We start from the raw sequence: 22,114 nt of genomic DNA on the forward strand, positions 1-22,114 counted from the left end.
TCAGATTGGCTTGATGAGAAATGATCTGTTCTAGACAAATTTACTGAGGAATGTTCACAGTGGTGGTGGTGACAGGAACTCGGTGGTTGGAGTGTTTATTGCTCTTATAAGCTATCCCACAAAGTTCTTGCATGAAATGGCTATGAATACACTGTCTGATGCCGGAGACATTTCCCTTTGAACCATGGTTTTTCTAGTCCAGTCCTGGGGGACCCAATGCCCTGAACGGTTTCAGGTGTCACTGCTGTAACATAAGATTTCATTTGTCGGCTATTTATCACACCATGATTACGTGTGCTAGAGTGGGGAATTCTCAAAACTGAGGGGGGCAGTCGGTACCCAGGACTGGAGCTGAAAAACCAAGAAGAGCTGAATCAGGTGTGAGGCAGTGTTCTGAAGTCTGGAGTGTTTGACCCGCAAGGACCAGAGCCTGGCACACTTGCTTTGAAAGGCAATGTTTCGGGCATCAGAAATAAAGTTCCTTCACATAAAGGCCACACATCATCATCTCCAAAGGGCTGGTGTTGCTGCAGGTTTTCATACAAACCAAACAGCAGCATGTCTTATATATAACTATATAATCAGTTATTTGAAACTTAGACCAACTTAAGAAGTGAGCTTCTGTATTCTGAATGGGATAAAAGACCTGAGGCCACACCAGCCTCTTTGTGGCCCAGATTGTTGACCCCTAAATGTAAAATGTTCTAAACCAGTTCAAGGGTTCTTCATAGAGCTTTCACACTCTTCTCATTTATAAAATGACAAACACCCCAGACAAACAGCTGGGGTGGTTTCAGGTTTTCACACCAAATCAGGGAGAAACTGGCCTGCTTCCACTTCCTTAATCAGCTGATCTCAGTCTTCAAGCAGTTGGCAAGTTATACGACATGTAGTTGTGCTTAGTTTGAGTGAATACCTGAAGCCCTCGATGGACGAGAATGGTGACTTGTGGTATAAAGCAATATATACAGATCATATGCTGTAAACTTGATCTGAATTGCAAAGCATTTTTATAACCACTCTGCACCTCATTGGATCACTGACCTTTAGCATTCCCGCACATTTGGTTTTCTGTGGCAGACACTCGTATAGTGGTGTTGAGTTGCATCAGCTGGTGTTTAGAGTGAGGCAACAATCTACCCACAACCACAAGCTATCTGCTGAACACCTGACAAGGTAGACAAAATGTTAGAAAAATAACACTTAAATACTTCTGGAAATTTGTGTTCCTAATTTATTTTGTCCATAAATCTCAGTCAAAGTAAAACAGAGCCACAGTAACCAATTTTAATATAAAAACAAATATTGAAGGCACACAGATTCATCCATTTCCCACTCGCTGACTTAATATTCTGTGCATATTAAAGCAACCCTGAGCAATACAGTCCAATCATAAGAAAACAATCTCAGTGCTGCAACACATGATTATGTTCCTTTTGGTCAAGAGGTCTTAACCCATGAGACATCACTAACATGAAATGAAAATCCCTTTTTAAGTCATTAAAAATACCAGGTGGTTGCTAGTTAAATGCTGCAGAGAAAACAAGAACAAATCACATTTAATAGAGAAATTGCATGTGAACAAATCTTAGAACGAGTATATATGACAATAAAAAACAAAGACAAATCAGATGAAGTCAAAACAAACTCAGCAGCTTTTGGCCTTTACGATTATCTGAATCAAAGCCTTCCAGGTCAATTCGAATCACACCTCCATGAGCCTCTGGTGTCTGCTTTAGGCAGTCAAGACTTTCTTAGTCATTTACTGCTAACTACTCCTTACTCACACTTACTGCCAAACAGATCTACAAGTTTTTCCCCACAATTATCAGATCAGAAAAGACTTGGACTAAAATGGAAGCCAATATGCAGCTATAGCAGAGCATTTAACTAGATTTTGATTATTCTAGACACAGACAGAGATGTACCACAGCCAAACTCAAGTGCTTTTCACAGTGACTCAGTGCAAATTCTGACTAGACAACAGCGTAGACGTCCCTGGTTGAACCTTAGTAGGGCTGCTTGGTGAGGAAGCGGCTGAACATGGCGTAGGCGGCTATGGGTTTATCAGTGGGGACCATGTGACCAGAACCCTGTGGAACAAACCAGAAGTACATGAAAAATAAACTTCTGAATACTATAGATCAGGAACATGGACAGGGGCTTATTTAGGCACGTGCAACTGAACACTTCCCAATCACAGAACAGAGATCAACTTCCAGTTAGAGCGGAGGTTCTCGCATCCCAGTCCTGATAACCCAATAATACTCATTTGTGCCTTCTTTCATCTAGTACAGCAGATTCAACTCAATAAGCTCCTCACGGTGTGTGTAGATCAGGGGTGCCCAACCTTATCTGCAGAGGGCTGGTGTGGCTGCAGGTTTTCTCCAACAAAGCAGGAGGTCACCTGATGAAGTGTTTGAAGACTAAGACCAACTAATTAAACAAGTGGAGTCAGATGTGCATCAGCTTGTTTAAAGTGAAAACCTGCAGCTACACTGGACCTTTGAGGATAGGACTGGACATGCCTGATGTAGAGTATTGAAAACACAACTGTGCACAGCATGGGGGTCACCAGGACTGGGATTGAGAGCCCAAGGTTAGAGATGAGTCGAGCTAATGGTTGTTTATGCTAACTCACTAACAGTTGTTCTGAATGGCATCAAGTGATCACCTTCAGACGACTCTTACCTTGATCGTGAGGAAAGCCAGGTTGGTGAACTCCTTGACAAATCCTCCCACCTGCTGATTCTGGCCGTTGAAGTAGAGCCACGACCTGCGCTTCACTTCAACCTGCCGCAGATACGCTCGGTTATCGGCTCTGTAGCTTCACAGTTGAACATGCCACAAAAACGCAAACTACAAATACATGGTGCTGGATCAGAATCTCACCTTTTGCTGCAGAGAGTCAACAAACCACTCGTCTCCAAGGAAATTGCAAGCCATGTCCACATCACCGTTGTACACCAGCACACGGTATTTCTGAAGACAACAGTGTCACTTAAGATATATTTTGCACATTCTAGGACTTTAGTTGTTCAGGAAGACATGACATCACAGCCATATGAAACATCCACAAAAGTGTTCAAGGATAAGCTACTTTAGTCGCCATATCAATCCCAGACACTGGCTTTAACAATAAGGATCGTTTCCCCCACTTCATTTTCTTAGTTGGCCCCTCCAACGCACACACAAACTCCAATCCACTGCACCTCCATTATTTGGTGTTCACTTTTGACTTCTTTGGGTTACAGTACAATTTGTTTAGGGGGTCTTTCACTCACCAGTGCACCAAGCAGCTTCAGATACTGCTTCTTCATATCCTTGTAGATACGGTTGTAGTTGAGATTCACCTCCATACTGACAAAAAAAATGGACATTTAATGAAACCTCTTACTCATCTGTGCTTTCATAGAATATTTACATTTTTCGTAGATTGTCTAATGCAAACATAAGATTTTCTTGGACCCCGTCCAAGACAGAGGTCGGCAAACCCAAATGTCACCACGATGACGACAATGCTGCCAAAACATTTGTCCATTTTACCCTCGACAGTAAAAATGTCTCAGTATGTGCTAATGTACTAGTATAGACTAAAAAAGTGCTCTGCTTCAAGTTCTAGCTCAGCTATAACTTCTCTTTGCATATTAAACTTATCAGGAAACCAGCTGAATGTTTATAAGGCAAATAAGCTGTTTTGTTAGCTACCAGCTAGGTGAGATTTTCTTCTGTGTTGCTATGGTGACCAGCAGTCTGCATGCCTACCTTCAGAGATAAAGGATGGTGAATTAGCAGATATAGGTTACATTAACTACAGTGTTTAGGACCATTTAGCGTTACAACAGTGTTAAAACGATCTGCAGTAAAAAAGCTCTGCTGAGAAGGATCATTTTATTTTTACCTTGAAATCTAATTCTGCTGTGGAGCTGCAACAGCGCAGTAAAACAGCCACATGTTGCTGACCGCTGGTCTACGCATTGATGATAAATATACTTATGTGACACAGTACAAGTTTCACAGACTTCCAAGTTCTCACATAATTGTATTCAGCATGTGGCCATTTGTCCTTCAGGATCTTGATCACAGCACTGAGAATATACGCAGGCACAAAGCCCTCTACTACAGAGAGGCCCAATCCCAATTATTAAAGTAAAATCAGCTAAATGAATTATCTATGAGGACACTCTGAACCAATGTCAGTGTTACTCCCTGCACTATAGAATTAAATCAAAGTTCTCAATTGATCAGTTTCTTTCAGAAAGACACAGATGTTCTAGTCAACGTTTGACTAATCTGTTATGCTCCTGTTATTTTAAGTAAGAAAAAACAACAAAGGCCATGCACACGTTTACGCACCTACAGATCGCCCAGTCGAGCGCATCAGGCGAGATGTGAAGAGCAGACTTGACGTAGGGGTTGTTTAGGTACAGAGAAGAAGGGGTGGAGTTGGTGCAAGGAGGATCCATCTTCATTGCTTTGAGGTATGAGATGCCTCGCAGTTTCTGAGAAACAGAAATCCCTCATCAATAACTGCTGGATGAGTGGTCCATTCAAAAGGATCAAAGCTTACAACCTTCAGTCTTGTGAGTGTTTTGTCTTGCAAGTCAAAATACATCACCTGGTTCCAAGATGTAGTCCACTTGTGGTTAATAAAGTTGTTGCCCAGGTCACGGATCACGAGCTGGCCATTTTCAACACTAAACCAAGAAACCACCACAACACACAGTAACTACATGCTACCTCTACCACGTCAGCATCCAACTCCACGCATCACAAAGCACATGGGTTAGGACAGGGTACTGTGTGCTGGGACTGTGTGCAAAAGCCATTTATTTGCTAAATTTATATTGTACATACAAATGTGCAGAAGTGTGTTCTCTGTAGATGTGTACACTTTTCTTTATCAAAGAAAAGAAAAGAAAAAAAAAAAAGAAAAAAAAAGGAAAACTCATTTGACTGGGGGTGCCCACACTTTTGCATATAACTGCATGTTTCTCTCAACATAAACAGTTTATTATTATTTCTTCTTATGTTTAAAGGAGCAATTTCATCCTCATTAGTAGAAACGACCCTACTTAAAAGCAAACATTTAGTCCAAACTCATTATTATATATGTATTTTTTTAAGTGCTAGTGGTGTCAAGTTTACATCGTCAAACCTTCCCAGAAATCAAGATCAAAGATATCCGTTTGTGATTTTTCTTAAAGGGCCCATGTGCCTTTTTTTTGCCATTAAACCCCCGTCTGTGGCCTACTGTGTAGCATGTACCAAAGTCAAAATTAATAATAATAATAACTATTATTATTATTATTACTACATACCTTTACAACTGTTGCATATTATTTACAAAATGTATATAAGCTCTGTTCTGATTGGCTACCCTGTATTGTGCCTCACTCAAAAAAAAAAAAATAGCAGACCAGTTGCAAAACTCTTCCTAAGTTTAGTTTGAGTGGGTGGAGCTGAGTTGCTGTAGGCTGCATACATTTCTGTAAATGCACTGGTTTTGGTTACGTCACAAAAAAAAAATTAATTCCAAGTGGGCTGTTAGTTTCTATATTTAAACTGTATGGACTGGAGTGAACAGCACGTTTGAAAATGTCATTGTTTATCTACTATTTAAAAAAATAAATAAACAAATAAATAAATGTAGTTTTTCATGATCTTGGTGCATGCCTTTCATTTCAGTGTTTACCAAAAGTGCCCAAAGCCTTGATAAGATAACAAGCGTGTGGATATGTATCGTATCTTTGTGGGACAGGCAATCACAAACGTGCAACTCAGATTCAGAAAAGGGTGCGTTTAGTGCGGGTTTAATGTGCTCTTCAGAAACGGAATGTATTTGGACACCCCCAGAAAGCAGATGAATGTGCACACAAGTACACAAAACCACAAGCAGTTTGCTGTTCTGAACGCAATCTAAAATCTCTAAAAGCCTCCACAGTCTACAGTTATCATAACTAAACACTACAAACAAACTGCATATCTCCAAAGTCATGACTGACAGCTCAACAAGGAGATCACATTAGACACTTATGATCTTGATTATATCAGGAGCAGGAAAAGCATCAGCTGCTTTACTACAAGTGAAAATCTACAGGACCTCAATTTACTTTCTATAGAAACATACAACCATCTTTTACGTTCAGGACTTCAGGTTTTGAAAGGTTCCTCACCTCGTCCCTACTCCTCCAGCACAGGGAGCATACAGGTTATATATGTTCAGCCCAGAGTTGTAGACGATATTCTGCACTTCCGATAGCTACGACAAGAGGAAATGGGTTAACCTAAACAAATATCAAAAATCCAGATTTTCAGGAGATAAGAGTAAGAGAATCACTTACGCTACTGGAGCAGTTTGTATCAGGATTGTCATAGAAGTTACAGTTTCCATCTTTGCAACAATATTGCTGCAGTGTGGCCCATAAACTGAAGAAAAAAAAGAAGAAGAAAAAAAAAAGAATATTACTGCCTTGTTCAAGACGTTTTAATTAAGTAATTTCTTTATAAAAAGGTCCACCAAGCTGAAATTTTAATTAATTTACTTAACACAACACAATAACACAATTTAGAGCTGGAAAAACTCCTTTTCTTCTCCTTCCAGCGAGCAAAGTGTCCCTGGGACAATTCTCTATTTAGGTTTGTTGACCAGTCTTATAACAACTATGAAATATTTAATAATTTAAAATGTAACAATTATAAATAATCCCTATTTAAGCAGCAAAATTTTGTCATTGCTTTTTATGAATCAAGTTCAATTCTCATCAGTATACTTTCTATGTTAGTGTTGGCAAACTGTTCAAAAATCTATTGAATATCAGGTTAGAGTCATTTTACACAGTCATAAAACCAAATTTGTCACCAATGTTTGTGATTCCAAACTTTTGAACTGTGAGTGCAATCATTTGAACAGCAGTTGAAAATGTGCCTAATCTAGTGGATGCCCATTTCGTGAAACGCAGATCAGAGCTCACCAGCCTTATCTGCAGAAGTTCAGTGTGGCTGCTGGTTTTCATGGCAATCGAGCAGAAATGCACCTGATCGCACTTTTGATCATGTGGTCTTCACACAACCGAGTAGCTATATAAGACATGTTGTTGCATGATGGGAACAAAAACCAGCATCCACACTGGCCTCTTGCACTTAAGACTGGTGATCCCTGACCTAGAAGAACAGAGTCCGATCTTGAGTTATAACAAAAGAAATGTATCTTGCATGTATCACTTGCTGGACCTTTAAAAATGACATATAAATAATAGGTTATTAATAATAAATGATAAAATAACATTATTAATAATAAGTTAAAAGCAAAATCACCTTTCTCCAAGCAGTCCATGGTAATATGCAAAATAGACCAGAGAATTGTCATTCAGCTCATAGCTGGACAAGCCATTTCCAACAGCTATGCCCTAAACAATAAACAAATAAAATATAGAGAAAAGAACAGACACTACAAACTACAGCTCGAAAGCACAACTCACTCCCTTACTCCCTCTACAACCAAAACCCCACAAACAGGCACCTGCAGGTTGATGCTACTGTCCTCCATAACTCTCTCAGCCAGGGTAGGGATGTAAATGCCTCCATAGCTCTCGCCAGTGAGGTAAAACTCGTTCTTACTGTACTCTGGAAAGGCCTTGAAGAACTCCTTGAGGGCCAGGTAGTTGTTCATGGACACCTAGTGGACAGATTGTGTTAGAAAAGGGAAAGAACATCTCCTTACAGTTTCATCGTTAACTAAAAAACCTCCAAAAATAAAGCACCAGCACACCTCCGTGTCATTGGTTGTGTACTTCTTATCATCAGAGTAGGAAAACCCGACACCTGCTGGTGACTCCAGGTATAACATGTTGGCGATCTGGAAACAAATGTCAGTTTGGCATCAATACTGATCCAGTTAATAGTGGGTTTTTTTAATGGTTAAACAAGGACAAGGCCTCTGATGATTGTTATTGTTATTACGATCATCATCATCATCATCCACAATTGTTAGCAGTCAAAAAATAATCACTGTTGAAAAAAACCCTCCATTTTTGTTGCTCACTTTTTAAATATTTTGAATGGGTTCATTTCACGATTAACAAGCGAGACAACAATGCTCCAAAGTTATTTTGGGGGGGTGGGGAATCTTGCTCCATTAACTTTAAGTTAAGAACTCCTTTTCTTCTCTAAACTCTCCATTCTGGAAACAAGGTCTGACGTAATTAAGCGTTTATATTTCGTTTGTTCAGTACTTGTTTTGCTGCGAATGCATGTTAACACACATATGGGGACATGTCGGTCTTATGAAAACAAAAGTAATACTTCCGACTGTTGCTGTACCACCTTCAGAGGGCAGCAGTGAGAAATGCTTATTTACTGGAAATTGGGCTGCATCTTCAGTCAGGTGCTGCTAAGCATCAACAGCAAGGAGGCAAGAAATCAGCCAGTTTAGGCTTGTAACTTGATATTGTGCATAAAACAAAACTAGACAGTTAAACTGTTAATTGCAATTATTCATGTGGTAATTCACGACCAGTTCAATTCCATGATCTCTAACGGCCTTGTTTAGACACTAAGCAAAACCTATTAGTGCATGGATGTTATAAGACAAAAACTATGACCATCACGCTAATTCTGGCCTCTCAATGATGCAGAAATGTGCGCATGCTGATGAAATCACATACCATATTCCAAGAATAAGGATTATACTCCAGAGAAGAGCCATCATCTTGGATCTGTAAAAGGAAAAACAACAAACAAACAAAACATTTAACCCACAAACACTACATCTGTACATTGATTAGAGTATTTTGTAGAAACTTGTATGCAGACACATAAAAAGATGGTTCTTCAAAAGATACCATTCAGAACCATGAGTTAGAACCATTTCATGCTTTGCATGCTGTTCAGATTGATGGAGAACATATTGTTATATGGTTCTATATAGCACCAGAAATGGTTCTTCTGTTGTTACAATCTTGATTTCGGAACAGCAGAACGTTTCTGGGTGCTATATAGAACCGTTAAAAAAATGAACAAATAAAAGGTTCCATGTAGAAGGCGTTCTCCATCAAACCACGGAACTACTTCCCCATGCAAAGAATCATTTAAACATAAAATAATTCCACATAAAACAAAGAAGAACAGAAAAACCTTCTGAAAATGTCATACTGGCCATGAAAACCATTAGATTTAAGGAAGTCCTCTTAAGGACTAATGAGAAGTATGAAGAAGAAGAAGTTTTCCTGAGTCATCACATTATTTTCCCACCGACATGCAATGGAAGCAAAAGCAGAAGTCAGTAAACGGTGCAGGTTCTAACCAGAAACGGCCCGTGTTCTGTCAGCAAACCATCCAAGGAGCTGCATCCTGGTCCCCCGTTCAGCCACAGGACCACTGGACTGCTGGCTGGGTTTTTCTGTGACTCCACAAACCTAAACAGGGTTTACAGCAGAGCATTTACAACCACAATAAAAGGACCAAACACCTAGACTTTACCCCTTATGAACCTATAAAAGGGACCTTTTACAAGGTGCTTATATAGATCACCATCATCATCAGACCCTATATACTAACACCCGTGACCTCCAGCAGAGGAAAACCAGCTTAAGGATAATGGGCCTATGTAAGGCCCCAGAGAGTGAGGGAACAAAACATATTATTATTATTATTATTATTATTAATAACCCTACCAGTAATGGAGGTGCTTGTTTCCTGCTACAGTGAAGTAGCCGGAGTATTGTTTGAAGCTGGGCTGTTTCGGAAGTCCTGGGAGAAACTTGATTTCATCCGCATCTGGGGCTGAGAAAACTCCCACCGCTCCTAACAGCAAGCACACGACCACCAAACCCATCTGCAATGAACCAAACGAAACAAAAAACAAACTGGGCAAAGAGTTCTCGCGTTTTCCTTCAGTACATAAAACACCTCCCTAAAGCAGACTTCATTCGACTTTCCCGTCCTACCTTAAACAGCACAGCAGTCACCATTTAAAGCATCTGAGGCGCCAAACCGAAACTGACTGCTGCACCATTTAAGGCGGAACGGAAAACTCGAAATAAAAAAGCCGACTCGAGCTTCGCCCGCCTCTCTGAAGAATCCTGAAAGTTAGCTTTGGTTAACTATCCGGCTCCGACAATGTTAGAAAATACATTTTGACGACTTAGATGGGGAAAAAAGAGGCTGCAACATTATAATCTCCACATAAAAATTACAATCTAAGCTAGTGTAACAATAAAACATATACACTTTTCCTCCAACCTTTGCAGATGTTAAACACAGCGGGAAGCGAAATCCAGCATAAATAGACCCATCAACTCATGTGACCGCAGTCCCGTGATCAGGTCACGTTGCTGAGAGAATATTAAATGAAAATAAAAGTTAACTTGTCGTGTTTCATCGTGGTCATGTTTACATAGCAATCAAAAATAGACAAATATACAAAAATAGACAAATAAACAAACAAAAACAAACTGACTAACAGACGAAGCTGCTTTTTTGGAAAAGAGGAATGAAGACACGGAAATCTATTCGGACTTTTATTTTGACAAGAACAAGAGGAGTCGTTTCCGTATTTGACCTCGCCGGCTGCTTTTATTTATTTTATTTTAGTATTAAAATATAACATAGACCAAACAACAAAGGCATACAAATATACAAAAATGTGTCGTATTGGTCCACATCAGGGTGCACACATAGGCATTTTAAATAAAAATGCGCTGTCTATTAAACCCCCGGCTTGTGGCTGATTTGATAAAGATCGAGTCAGTTTACTGAACCGATTCTTTCGAAGAGTCATTCGATGAATCCAACGTCAGAAATAAATTATTGTAGTTTCGAACACGCACACGTTCACTGACAGAAAAGCAACGCACAACACGACAACAAAACAAAGGGCGCCGATGCATTTAGGACATATTTTCAGCTTTCAATCCTTGTGAATCAGTTGAACTGGTTTAGTGAACAGAATCGGCTCACGCGAACGATTCACTCAGAGTTGGGACATCCCTGCTCTCGGAAAGACGGAGCAAGAGCTTCGTGTCGTTGAAAGGCGAGATAACGACGTCGTGGGACGGGATAAACAGGCCGCTCATGTTAAAGGTAAGGATTGGTTTGTTGTTCGCCAGATAAACATTGAATTTAAAACGCATAACACAAAGACACATTTATACCACTGTGCTCTCTAATTATCCGTCTGGGCTTCGGCTAAGTGGCTTCGGCTAAGCCTGCGCGGGGTGCAGAAGCGGTGTCGCTCGGTTTGTATTGGAAACCACAGTGCGTTTAAGGCGAGACTCGTAACGGATGCTTTTCTGCAATATTGATGTTCTACTACAAAACTAAAAAAACCTGTGTTTGGACACGAGGAATCGCTTTGTCCGTTAACGGTAACTGGACCAGTTGAACAACATGGCGCCTGTCTCTCCGGTCCAGACACACGAAGGTGAAGTCGGCTTCTTATCCGCCAGTCTCGTTTCATTTTCCCGCTCCACCTTAATGCTGCAACAGTTCCACTCTGACGGCTGTAGTAGTCGACTAAAATGTAAGCCAACCCCTGCACTATTTAAGGTGGAAGTGAAAGGCAAGCGAGAAGCTGACGGCTAAGAAGCTAGGCTAGCTAACTCCAGCGTCGGTCCAGACGCTGACCTGCAGTCTGTTTGAGGTTCAGTCCAAAACGGACTGTGTTTGTGCATTTCAGTCTTTAACAGAGAAAATGAACAGCTTCTTTTAAGCGGGTACGGCTTTAATTTATTCGTATTTGCGAAGTAATTCCCGGTTTTCGCTTCGCAGCAATGCGCCCCTCTCCTGCTAGCCGTGTCCGTACTGCTTGCACAAAATGGCCGACGGTTGTGCGACACTCCGGCTTGCGGTGGATCATTTACAACCTCGCTCTCGCACTCTTTCTTTCTTAACGGGCTATTCCACCACGTTTCCCCCACGTTTATGAATAACCGAGTCCTTGAGATGTAAACGGTGTCATTCAGAGTGGTTTTATGAGAAACTATTAATTTTAGAGGACCCCGATTTCTTCACAGTGGCGGTGATGGGAACCAGGGGTTGCAATGTTTATCCATTTATGGCCACATTTGTGCTGTAAAGATGCACCTCAATCCGAAACGCTATCACACTACTGTCATAAAACAGGGTGTCGGACATCAGACGGCATGTGTTTTAGGTAATAACGTTCTGTGGAGGAGCTTATAGAGGCGTTAAACTCTTCAGACGTCTGGTTCCTATCACCACCACTGTTAACAATTCTCACTCAGCAAGTTGAATGGAGCGTGGTTTTGTTTGCATCTTAACCCTTTAAATGTGTAGATTTAACCCAAAAATTGGTGGTTTCCCTTTAAGAACGCGATCAAAGTAGCAGACTAACTAACAAGACGTGTCATTCCCCCACTTTCGCTTACAGGGCGGCTTTGTGAATAACTGCTCCATCGATGTGTTTCCACGCAGCGTTGGGCTTCGTGTAACTTCGTGCAACTTCGTGCTTTTGGACTTTCCTCCCACGCTGAGAAATAAATGAACTGAGACGACGTTTTTAAAAACGGTCCTTTTCAGTCCTAATCGTGCCTCAGTTTGAGAATGCCTTCCGCTGCTGTTTTAAATGCGTGTTTTTCAGCTGTGCTTGCTAAAGTTTTTGCCTAAAACGTGTTTTTAAATCTGCTCGTTATACAGAGATATACACTCGCTGGCCACTTTATTAGGCCCTCATACTTGCTAGTAAAGGGTTGGACCCTCTTTTGCCTTCAGAACGGCCTTAATTCTTTGTGGCAGACTTTCAACAAGGTGTTGGAAACATTCCTCAGAGGTTTTGGTTGGTTATTTGAGTTACTGTTGCCTTTCTATCATCTGGAACCAGTCTGCCCATTCTCCTCTGACCTCTCACATCAACAAGGCATTTTCGACCATACAACTGACCGCTCACTGGATAGTTTCTCTTTATCGGACCGTTCTCTGTAAACCCTACAGATGGTTGAGCGTGAAAATCCCAGCAGATCAGCAGTTTCTGAAATACTCAGACCAGCCCGTCTGGCACCAACAACCACGCCACGTTCAAAGTCACTTAAGCAAGTTGCCTTGACCACCTCTACATGCCTAAATGCATTGAGTTGCAGCCCTTTGATTGGCTGAATAGCTATTTGTGTAAACAAGCAACTGAACAGTTGTACCTAATGAAGTGGCCGGTGAGTGTACATAAAGTGCTGTGAAGCAAAATACTACCTGTAGAAATCATACTTTTCAGGTTGACCTCTACTTCAGGCATCAATGTTACATATAAAAACACTTTACTGTTCATTTTGGGTTTTAAATAAAATTACCATGATTTCTGTTTCCTGTCATCACCACTAAGAAATGTGAGCTGGTTAATTTCTCTGCAGTGAATCCTTTCATATCCGTTCACTGTGAGTGACTTGCCGTCGGTCAAATTCCACTTTGAATGTAATTCTATCGGGTTTCTAGGAGTATTTTATGCATATCCTGTCAGGCTTATTATGGATGGGGAAACATTTGGCCATCCTTCAAATTAAACTTAAAATTTAAAGACCACACAATCTGGCTGCTGTTCAGCATGGACACTAATAACTGACCAAGAGGTAAACGTTTCATCGTTTATTCATGTAGTTGTCTATTAAATCCACGTCATTTCCAAGTGAAGCACCTGTTATTGGATCATCACCGGCTTCAGTTTTTCTTCATTCATGTTCGATTTTCCCTCTGGCTTTCATTGTTTAATGCTGTTGACTTTCTCGGTCGTCACCTCAGGGTTTCAATACAAGGGCAGCTTTGCTTGGAACATTTGGGGAGCATTTTCAAATTTCCCCCATCGCTATTTACCACTTTTTGGATTCCATTGTGGATGAGTCCTGTTTTCAGGTTGTCCCATCACCTGCAATGATCTTAGTTTTGAGGATCCTGCACTTACTTTTACTCAAATGCTCTATTCTGTTGAGACTTTGGCCTCGAGTTCCAAGATAACACGAGAAATGGTTGAATCTCGAAAACGTGCGTGTGAACCGTCTGATGTTTTCAGAACATGGCTGCTTGTTTTCATTCCTCTGCGTTTCTCAGTTGGGATAATGGTACTAAATCATAAAACATCTGTTAATCTCCGTGTGCTTATGAAGTATCTTTCATCAAGTTTATAGATGGTGTAAGCCTGTCTGGTGAAATTGCATTTTGTCTCTCAGTATTTTCATTCTCTTCGGTCGTTTAGTGGAATTTATATTTAATTTCTCCCCAAATGTTGCAAACTATTTCCGTGTATTTTTTTTTTCCTAGACATTTTATCATGGAATTTCTCTTTTCTTCCTCTATGTTGATGCCCTGACATTTTCAGGACCTGGGGGAAAGATAATTTGTTTAAAGAAAGAAAATCAAAAATTTTGTATACACTCGTGTATACAGTACCAACGTCAAGTCCATCTTGAGCAAGCGGTCGCTAGGAGTTGAAGCGAATAGCGTCATGTCGCACAGAAGAAGCCGAAGTGGAAGTCCGCCGTCTTACGGCACCAACAGCAATGACCCCCGTGACCTGGAGAGAAGGATTTTTGTCGGCAATTTGCCCACCGCGCATATGGCAAAGAAGGATATGGAGGACCTGTTCAGGCCATATGGGAAAATACAGGGTTAGTAGCGAATGTCCATCTTTCTTATGTAGCTGAAGTGAAGAATAATGGAATTTAATGCTTGAATTTAATTTGAAGCCTCTACAAAGAACATGGGTCATCTCAAAGGTCAGCTAAGAGTAATATTTACACAAACGCATCAAAACGAAATTTGAATTTGGCTGTGGAGCCCAAATGGCGTTTTACTATGAATGTGTGAGTAAAGAACAACGTATCAATCCACCATCAAACATCACGTTTTCGTGCATGAAACTTTTCCTTTTTGCAGCCTTGTCCCTGTTTCGTGGATATGGATTTGTGCAGTTTGAACGGGTGGAAGATGCTGAGGCAGCTATAGCGGGACATAACGGTCGAATTTATAGAGGTTATAAACTAGGTAAGGCTTAATTAGTGTGTAAACACATTACCACACCTCATTTTGACAGTTTATTAATTGTCATTCAGTTTGAGATAGCTGACTTTTTTTTACTTGGAAGTCCAAAATAGTGTAGCTTAGATTAGAGAGTTGATACGATAAAATTACTCTCGTAGTTAAAGACGTACTTTGCAAGAGATTTTTTGACGTTTTTGTGAAATTACAGTTTTTCACACAGCAGTGGTACAGCCATTTAAAGGATCCTGTGTGAAAAGCCTAAATCTAGCTTTTAGCGCATTAACGTCTGTCAACTATGTTTTATTATGTGTACAGTGTTGCACCTATAGTCACACATGGCCTGTGTGAAATATTTGTGTAAATTGAGAATTTGACGTTTCACAGAAGACTTGGGCCCAATCCTGTTTCTTATTTTGACCCCAATCCTTTATTTTTGAGTCTCCCTTTGGCCCTTGGAGCGAAGTTACAAGGGTTAGTGGTTGATCATCCCCCTACAAAATGGGACCCTCAAGTAAAAAGAACATTACTTCACCAACAGGCTTCTAGTTGTGCTCTGCAGGCGACCCTGCCAGTCTGCAGTGATGGCAGAGGAGCGTAAAGTTCAGCAACCTCACTGCTGGGCTTTCGTTACATTTAGGGAATCGTGCTCTCAAAGAAGGGAGGAAGCAACAAGTATTTATTATCACCCACTCCTAATTCTTCAGTGATGAGAATGGATCTTGTTCGAATTGACCCGTTCCACCTTTAAGGGTGCAGCAGTTCTGATGCCTGAGGCAAATGTAATTTCAGCACCATTTAAGGTGGAGCAAGAAATTTAGCTATCTAGCTCCCGAGACATCATACAACTATTTGGTTTATTTATTTATTTTTTTATGCTTGTTATGAAGAAAAGGACCATAATACAGTGAAACGACATACAATACAGTGGTTATTGTAACTTTGTAATGGAGAAAATACTCACATTTGTGGGTTTCTGTGGTCGCTTGCGCAGCCATCTTGCCGGTTTTTCTTTTTCCTTTTTCTCCTCTAACACTCAATTTGCAACGTGCCTCTGAAAACCTCCATTTGCAAGTCCATGTAGCCCTAATGCTTTGCTCTACCCATCTCTCAACAAAAATAGGGCTAAGTGGCCGGGGCAAGGGTTGAAATGGGATTGGGCCTTGGTTCAGCATTACAAAGTGGTGAAAAGCATGCTGAAAGGATCATTTGAGCGAACAAGTCTGCAACCTTCAGAGACATTTCTTATGTGGAATGGTGGCTTTTCAGTGAGCATGTTTGAGTGAATTATCTTTTTTTTTCTTTTCTTCTTCTAAAGAATGCAGGCAAAAGTAAAGAAGCACCCTAATCTTTGTCATGTTAATCAAAGTATTACAGTTTTTGTTGTTTTCTGTTATGTTTGGAGCACTAGCTTTCAAGTTCACGGGATTTACGTTTTTTTAAAAGCTTAATTCTGCTAAACAGTGCTAAGTTAAGCTTGCTTAAAAATAAGTTAAGCAATGGATTTAGTAACGTTAACTCCTCCAGCTAGGCCTATTCGTAATTTTGAAGTTTAGATGCAAAGTCAATCTGTAGACTGCTGCTAAATGTCAGTAATATTCAAAGTATAAGAGCTACTTTTTTTTCCCTCCCTCGTTGAAATAATTATTAATGAGTAATTGAGTGTAATCCGGTTACATAGGGCCAAAAATGGCCTCAGCAGATAAAGTACTGAATCTTTAATAAGAAGTTTAGGTTTAGATTTTTTTCAGTCATTCATATGTTGAACCTTTGGATTGGTCTGTTTACAGATGTAAATATGGCAGCGGAGAGACGACAGAAAGCCAGGTCAAGTCCTCCACGCAGGTAAAGTAATGTTGGGAAAGTGGGTTCGAAGTGTTCGATGACGCGTTATTTATAAACTCGTTTTTTTTTTGTTATTTTGTATTGATTGTCTTTTTTTTTTTTTTTTTTTTTTTTTGGGGGGGGGGTTCTTTTCCCCCTGCATTGGTTTGGTAACCATAGCCAGATAAATCATTACAGGAAGCGAAAAACGTTAAATTGATGTCTCTTTTCTTCAAAATGTGTCTTCTTGCTTGTTCGTTCTTTAAAGGTTTTCAGAACATGCTGAAATAAAGTTGAAAGGGCAATTTGAGTCTATTTCCCTTTGTGTCCTTGTCTCCTAACAGTGTGTTACTCATTCTGTCCAAACTTATGCGGTATTTCACAGATTGCCTTTAATTGTCCATAACTGCGTCTTGTTCACATCTGTCAAGTTTTTTGCGCCAAACTGATCCTCGCTCTCACATCTTCAGCAACACTTCATTTGTTTGTAAAAGCAGTAATGGGTTGAGGGAGGAGGGTGTGATTGGATTATTTCGAGACGTCGGGCCTGACTGTGATATCTGCACAATCATATGACTGTGGTTAGGCCTGCTGTCGGCCTTTCCATAAAATAAAATGAATCTAACTCTGTAATTTGGATCGTGTCTGTCTTCGCATCCTGTTGACCACATCTGTTTTTAGAAGAAGAACGTCAGAATTTGTGGTATGCTAAATTAATATTAATGTCTCAAATGACCACTTGGTCATCTCGCTGAACCCATTTTGGTTCTTCTGCAAACCATGGAAAAGTGGAGGATCCTTTCTGAGAGGATTCATTTAATATTTATTTGATCGTCATTTTGGACCTGTTAGCCTAAAGATTTCTGCTTTCGCGCTTCTGTTTCTCCTCCTGACTGGTATTTTGAGGAATCATTCTGGAAGCTTCACCCGCATCATCAACTCGTAATACGTCTGAAGATTTCGATTAATGGGAGCATTTTGATTTTGGTCCCATTCGTAGTACGTATGTCTCGATACAGAAAATTTCTAGAAACGGCAATTAAAATCTTCTGAGCGTGAGTATAAGATTACTTGAAATTAGTTAAAATCTTCTGCACGGCATTTAACATATAAGAGAGCAGAGGTCATTTGTTTTTGGCTGAGCCAAGTTGGTTTCTCCCTTGTTTAGTTGGCATTTGTTGACTTGCTGTTTTGCTCATCCAGGCCAGCTGGTTATGGGGACACCAGGGAGCCCCGCCCCCGCTCTCGATCGCCAGTGCATGGACGAGAATCCCGCGACCACCGTGATAGCAGAGACGTGAGGGAACACAGCCGAGGGCCACGGCCTGGGCCTCCGCGAGACCATGAAGATGAGAGGAGCTATAGGAGCTCTGAGGGGAGAGACAAAGACCCAAGAGATGCTCCTTACAGGTAGATGGCCACTGATTTCAAAAGAACATGCTAACGGATAGCTATGTTTGCACTATTGAAGGCAAAAAAAGGCAATATCTTTTGTTACACAGAGACGATGGTTATGATCGTGGATATTACCGTGGTGAGTATGATGCTTACCGTAAGAAAGAAGAGCCATACGCGGAACGCTACAGGGAGCCTTGGAATGGAAGAAGAGAATCAGAAGGTTAGTCTGCTCAAACCTACTCTACGTGTCCGTCCTGGTAGAGATGAAAGCAGAAATCTGTTAGTCGTTAATGAGCATTAAAGAGTGTTTGTATTGTATATTGTTCAGAGGAGAGGCTGCGGCCTGAGGAGCGCCGGAGGAACGAGCTCTACCGCCAGTACTACGAGGAGCTGCAGAGACGTTATGATGCTGAGAGACCTGTGGACTGCTCTGTTATTGTGGTCAACAAACAGCAGAAGTTAGTCTTTTGATTAGCCTGACTGTTATTCCCATTAAATTTGATAAGTGGACTTTGAGACAGAGGTTGAAATGTTTGGTTTGACCAGTTTCTTCTTGGTTGATGTTTGTTTGAAATCATGGCAGAGCTTTCCAGAATAACTAGCATGTACTATTCTGGCTGTTGTTGGTATGGTTAAGCTGTGCTTCTTAGTAGTTTAAGACTGGCTGAGGCTCTTAATTAATGAGTGTTTGTCTCTTTGTTTCAACCCTATGTAGAGAGTATGCAGAAACAGTGGGTCGGAAGGTCCGAGATCTTGGCATGGTGGTGGACCTCATCTTCCTCAACACTGAGGTGTCCTTGACCCAGGCTCTGGAAGACGTGAGCCGGGCTCGTACACCCTTCGCCATAATTATTACCCAGCAGCACCAAGTGCATCGCTCTTGCACAGTGAACATCCTCTTTGGCACGCCACAGGGTACAAGCAGCTTGATGACCGATAATAGTTATTCATTTGTATAGAAGTCATTAAGATAATGGTAGATTCATTCCAGGAGTCATTACGATAATGGTTTTTGCTATCTGCAAATTTAAAGCCAAGTTAAAAGAGCCTTTGGGAGATATTAGATTGAGTTAAAAAAAAAAAAAAAGACTTTTGGTTTTCAGTGCTTTTATCTAAAAGATGTAGTGTACGGTGTTCTCCTGACATCGTTGTTGTTGTTGTTTTTTTTTTGTTTTTTTTTTTGTTGTCCCAGAACACAGGAACATGCCCATGCAGGATGCCATGGTCCTGGTGGCTCACAACTTTGACTCCTTTAAGGTTGAGAACCGTGCCAAGGAGCGAGATGAGATTGCCAGAAAAGCTGCCAAGATGGCAGATGATGTATTGATGAGGGAGCATGAGAGAGAAGGCCATCCAGTTTCTTTACTGACTGCTATTACACTGCTTTCAGAGGGCAGGTATGTTCACAAATGGAAATGGAAATTAATGCAGTCAAATTGAATGAGTATCAGTGACTCACTGAATGCATTGTGGCTGAGGAATCCTAGTTCATGCATCACGTCGTATTAAGATTTCTAAGGACTATAAAATTTGTATTAAAATGTCTTTTTTCCCTTGTCTAAGGTTCCTAACTCCTGATGAGTTATCAAGGCTCATTAGCTACCTTCAAGACAAACATGATCGTCTGGTGCGAGGCAGTACAGACTCTCTTGGTAAGATTATTTATAATTCAGGTGGATTTCACTACAAAGTTATAGCTTTATATATTAGTCTATAGCCATTATTTAAAAAACAAAGTAGTATAGTTCACCACCACTATGTGGTGATTAGTTGATTTTATTCAGGTGTACCAGCACATCTCTAAAGTACTCGTCCTTCGGTTTTACCAGTTTCTATCTATATTGTACTTAGCTAAAGCAAAGTGCCAGTGCAGGATGTTTCTCACAAAGGAAGCAGTGTTGACACTGGAGAGCAGTATTGATAGTATTGACACCAAGCCTCATTACATTTTTCTTTTTGTGCAGGACCCCATTCGGCTACTATATCAGCCACTCATGAGCCCTCTCAGCCCACCCAAGCTCTCACCCCTGCCTCCCACCAGACACACCCCTCGCTCTCCACACACCCCTCACTCTCCACACACCCCTCCCTCTCCACTCACCCCGTACACTCTTCCCACCTGGCGCCTGCCTCCACATCCGCCACCAGCCAGCAGCAAGAACTACAGGCAAAGATCCTCAGTCTTTTCAATAGTGGTTCAGGCAGCTCGGTGGCCTCCAGCCCAGCTTCAGCCCCCCAGCCCCAGGGCTACGCCACCAGTCTGGGTCAGCAGAGCACTGGACTGCCCTCGGCACTGTCCAGTTCAGCCATGTCTACGCTGGCTGCCACGCAGTCTCCAAGCATGCTGAGCCCTCGGCCTACTTTGAGGCCTCCTGTTGGCCGCATGCCAACACCACAGGGTCTCCAGAGACCTGTGGGAAGTGCAGGGACGGGCATCAACTTCGACAACCCCAGTGTGCAGAAAGCCCTCGACACACTCATCCAGAGTGGGCCCGCCCTTAACCACCTGGTAAATTCAAGCAGTGCAGCGGCAGCAGCGGCGGCAGCAGCAGCAGCAGCATCCAGACCAGGACAGGCACTCGGCCAAGGAATGGGCCAGGGTATAACCCAGAGTCTGGGGCAAGGAGTGGGTCAAAGTATGGGCCAGGGACCACCACCAGTGTCTCACTACCCTCGCCATTATTGAAGGACATCCTCACACCACTTGAGTGTAGCTCTGTGACCTTTGATTCTCCTTAGAGATTTAGTTCTTGCAGAATTTGGTCCCGTTCTGTTTTTTTCTATTTCTTACTTGGAAATGTGATAACATTTTTTGATATAGGAATAATTTGACTTGTAAAGTCCTTTTTGTTTTACCAAATAGAAAACATGAGTTTCATGAAGCATGATTGTGAGAATTTGATCTGATTGTCATATCTATTGTTTTTTTTTATATATATATATATAAAACCTGTCATTTGTAAAAAAAAAAAAAAAACCCAGTTGTGATTGAATAAATGAATTTTGTGACAACTTTCATTCCCCGTCTTCACAAGAGTATGTGCCCCGAAAAGAAGACTTTGTACAAATCAGTAATAAAATGGTATTAGTTTATTGCATTTTGTGCTGACGAATCTATAAAATGGAATGGGAAATTGCCAGAAGCCATAGAGATAAAGCATTTGAAATGTAAAACTACATTTTTTTTCCTCTTTTGTACCATGAAACACAATAGATAATACTTATTTCTCTTTAAAATATTGAAGTTACACTGACACAAAAAATAAACACCTCAACACTAACCATATCTGTATGTACAGAACCCCCTCCCTCCCTAGCCCGTGGTCCCCAATGCTTTTTTTTTCTTGTTCTTTTTTTTCTTTTGTGCGTACGCACATGTCTGTACACACATACACACCCACGCGCACACAAACAAATGAATAACACAGTGGAACAATTTGTGATCATCGGCCTATACCAAGAAAAAGAAGTAATAAAACATCTACATACTTGTGTTAAAGAATTGAAAATCCTTTTTTGTCTACATCCATTCTCTTTCAAACATTCATACCAAATGTTTTGTGCATCTAATGAATCAAAAACAAGCTTGAAGGACTCGGTCCATGGTAGTTGTTTGTGGATCCTGTTCCAAAAATACAAAACATTCTTCTCAGCATGTGTTTAATGAGCCTAATTGCTTATTGGATGTAGTTTGACGGCTTTGAAGTCAAACAGTAAGACAGAAGATCTTGGAAACCTTGTAAACCTGGGGGCTCAGAAGAGCCCTGGAGTGCTGGAGTCCAGCACATTTCACTTAAGTCATACAAATTAAACCTGGCCAATAAAAGCCAAATCACTATTGTCTGAGCAAGGAAATCACCTGGGATAGGTTCTGGCCCTCCACGACTGGACTTCTAGACCCCTGTTTCAATGA

General features: G+C 41.0%; 2 protein-coding genes across 6 annotated transcripts; one reads left to right on the plus strand and one right to left on the minus strand.

The window, feature by feature from the left end:
* Window positions 1-1,214: 1,214 nt before the first annotated feature.
* Window positions 1,215-10,334, minus strand: ctsa (cathepsin A). Of its 2 annotated transcripts, none has more exons than XM_017682247.1 (15): window positions 10,243-10,334; window positions 9,675-9,835; window positions 9,305-9,416; window positions 8,667-8,717; window positions 7,772-7,858; window positions 7,523-7,678; window positions 7,318-7,409; window positions 6,345-6,429; window positions 6,177-6,262; window positions 4,619-4,697; window positions 4,357-4,502; window positions 3,285-3,360; window positions 2,893-2,982; window positions 2,692-2,793; window positions 1,215-2,093 (listed from the first exon to the last, which is right to left on the minus strand). In XM_017682247.1, exons 2-15 carry the CDS (start codon window positions 9,833-9,835, stop codon window positions 2,010-2,012), a joined length of 1,407 nt encoding a protein of 468 aa, XP_017537736.1. In that variant the 5' UTR covers window positions 10,243-10,334; the 3' UTR covers window positions 1,215-2,009. The 2 variants fall into 2 exon arrangements, with proteins under 2 accessions (XP_017537736.1, XP_017537735.1); XM_017682246.2 differs by lacking the exon at window positions 10,243-10,334 and adding an exon at window positions 9,948-10,102.
* A 644-nt stretch (window positions 10,335-10,978) lies between these two features.
* On the plus strand, window positions 10,979-21,658 carry ncoa5 (nuclear receptor coactivator 5). Of its 4 annotated transcripts, XM_017682243.2 has the most exons (11): window positions 10,979-11,082; window positions 14,321-14,609; window positions 14,878-14,985; window positions 16,770-16,824; window positions 18,007-18,213; window positions 18,306-18,421; window positions 18,530-18,659; window positions 18,917-19,116; window positions 19,394-19,598; window positions 19,765-19,853; window positions 20,166-21,658. In XM_017682243.2, the coding sequence occupies exons 2-11, from the start codon at window positions 14,447-14,449 to the stop codon at window positions 20,885-20,887; spliced, it is 1,995 nt and encodes a 664-aa protein (XP_017537732.1). In that variant the 5' UTR covers window positions 10,979-11,082; window positions 14,321-14,446; the 3' UTR covers window positions 20,888-21,658. The 4 variants fall into 4 exon arrangements, with proteins under 4 accessions (XP_017537732.1, XP_017537733.1, XP_037390718.1 ...); XM_017682244.2 differs by lacking the exon at window positions 14,878-14,985; XM_037534821.1 differs by lacking the exon at window positions 14,321-14,609.
* The last annotated feature ends 456 nt before the right edge of the window (window positions 21,659-22,114 follow it).

The sequence above is a fragment of the Pygocentrus nattereri genome, chromosome 26 (assembly GCF_015220715.1).
Source record: "Pygocentrus nattereri isolate fPygNat1 chromosome 26, fPygNat1.pri, whole genome shotgun sequence".
Classification (NCBI taxonomy): domain Eukaryota; kingdom Metazoa; phylum Chordata; class Actinopteri; order Characiformes; family Serrasalmidae; genus Pygocentrus; species Pygocentrus nattereri.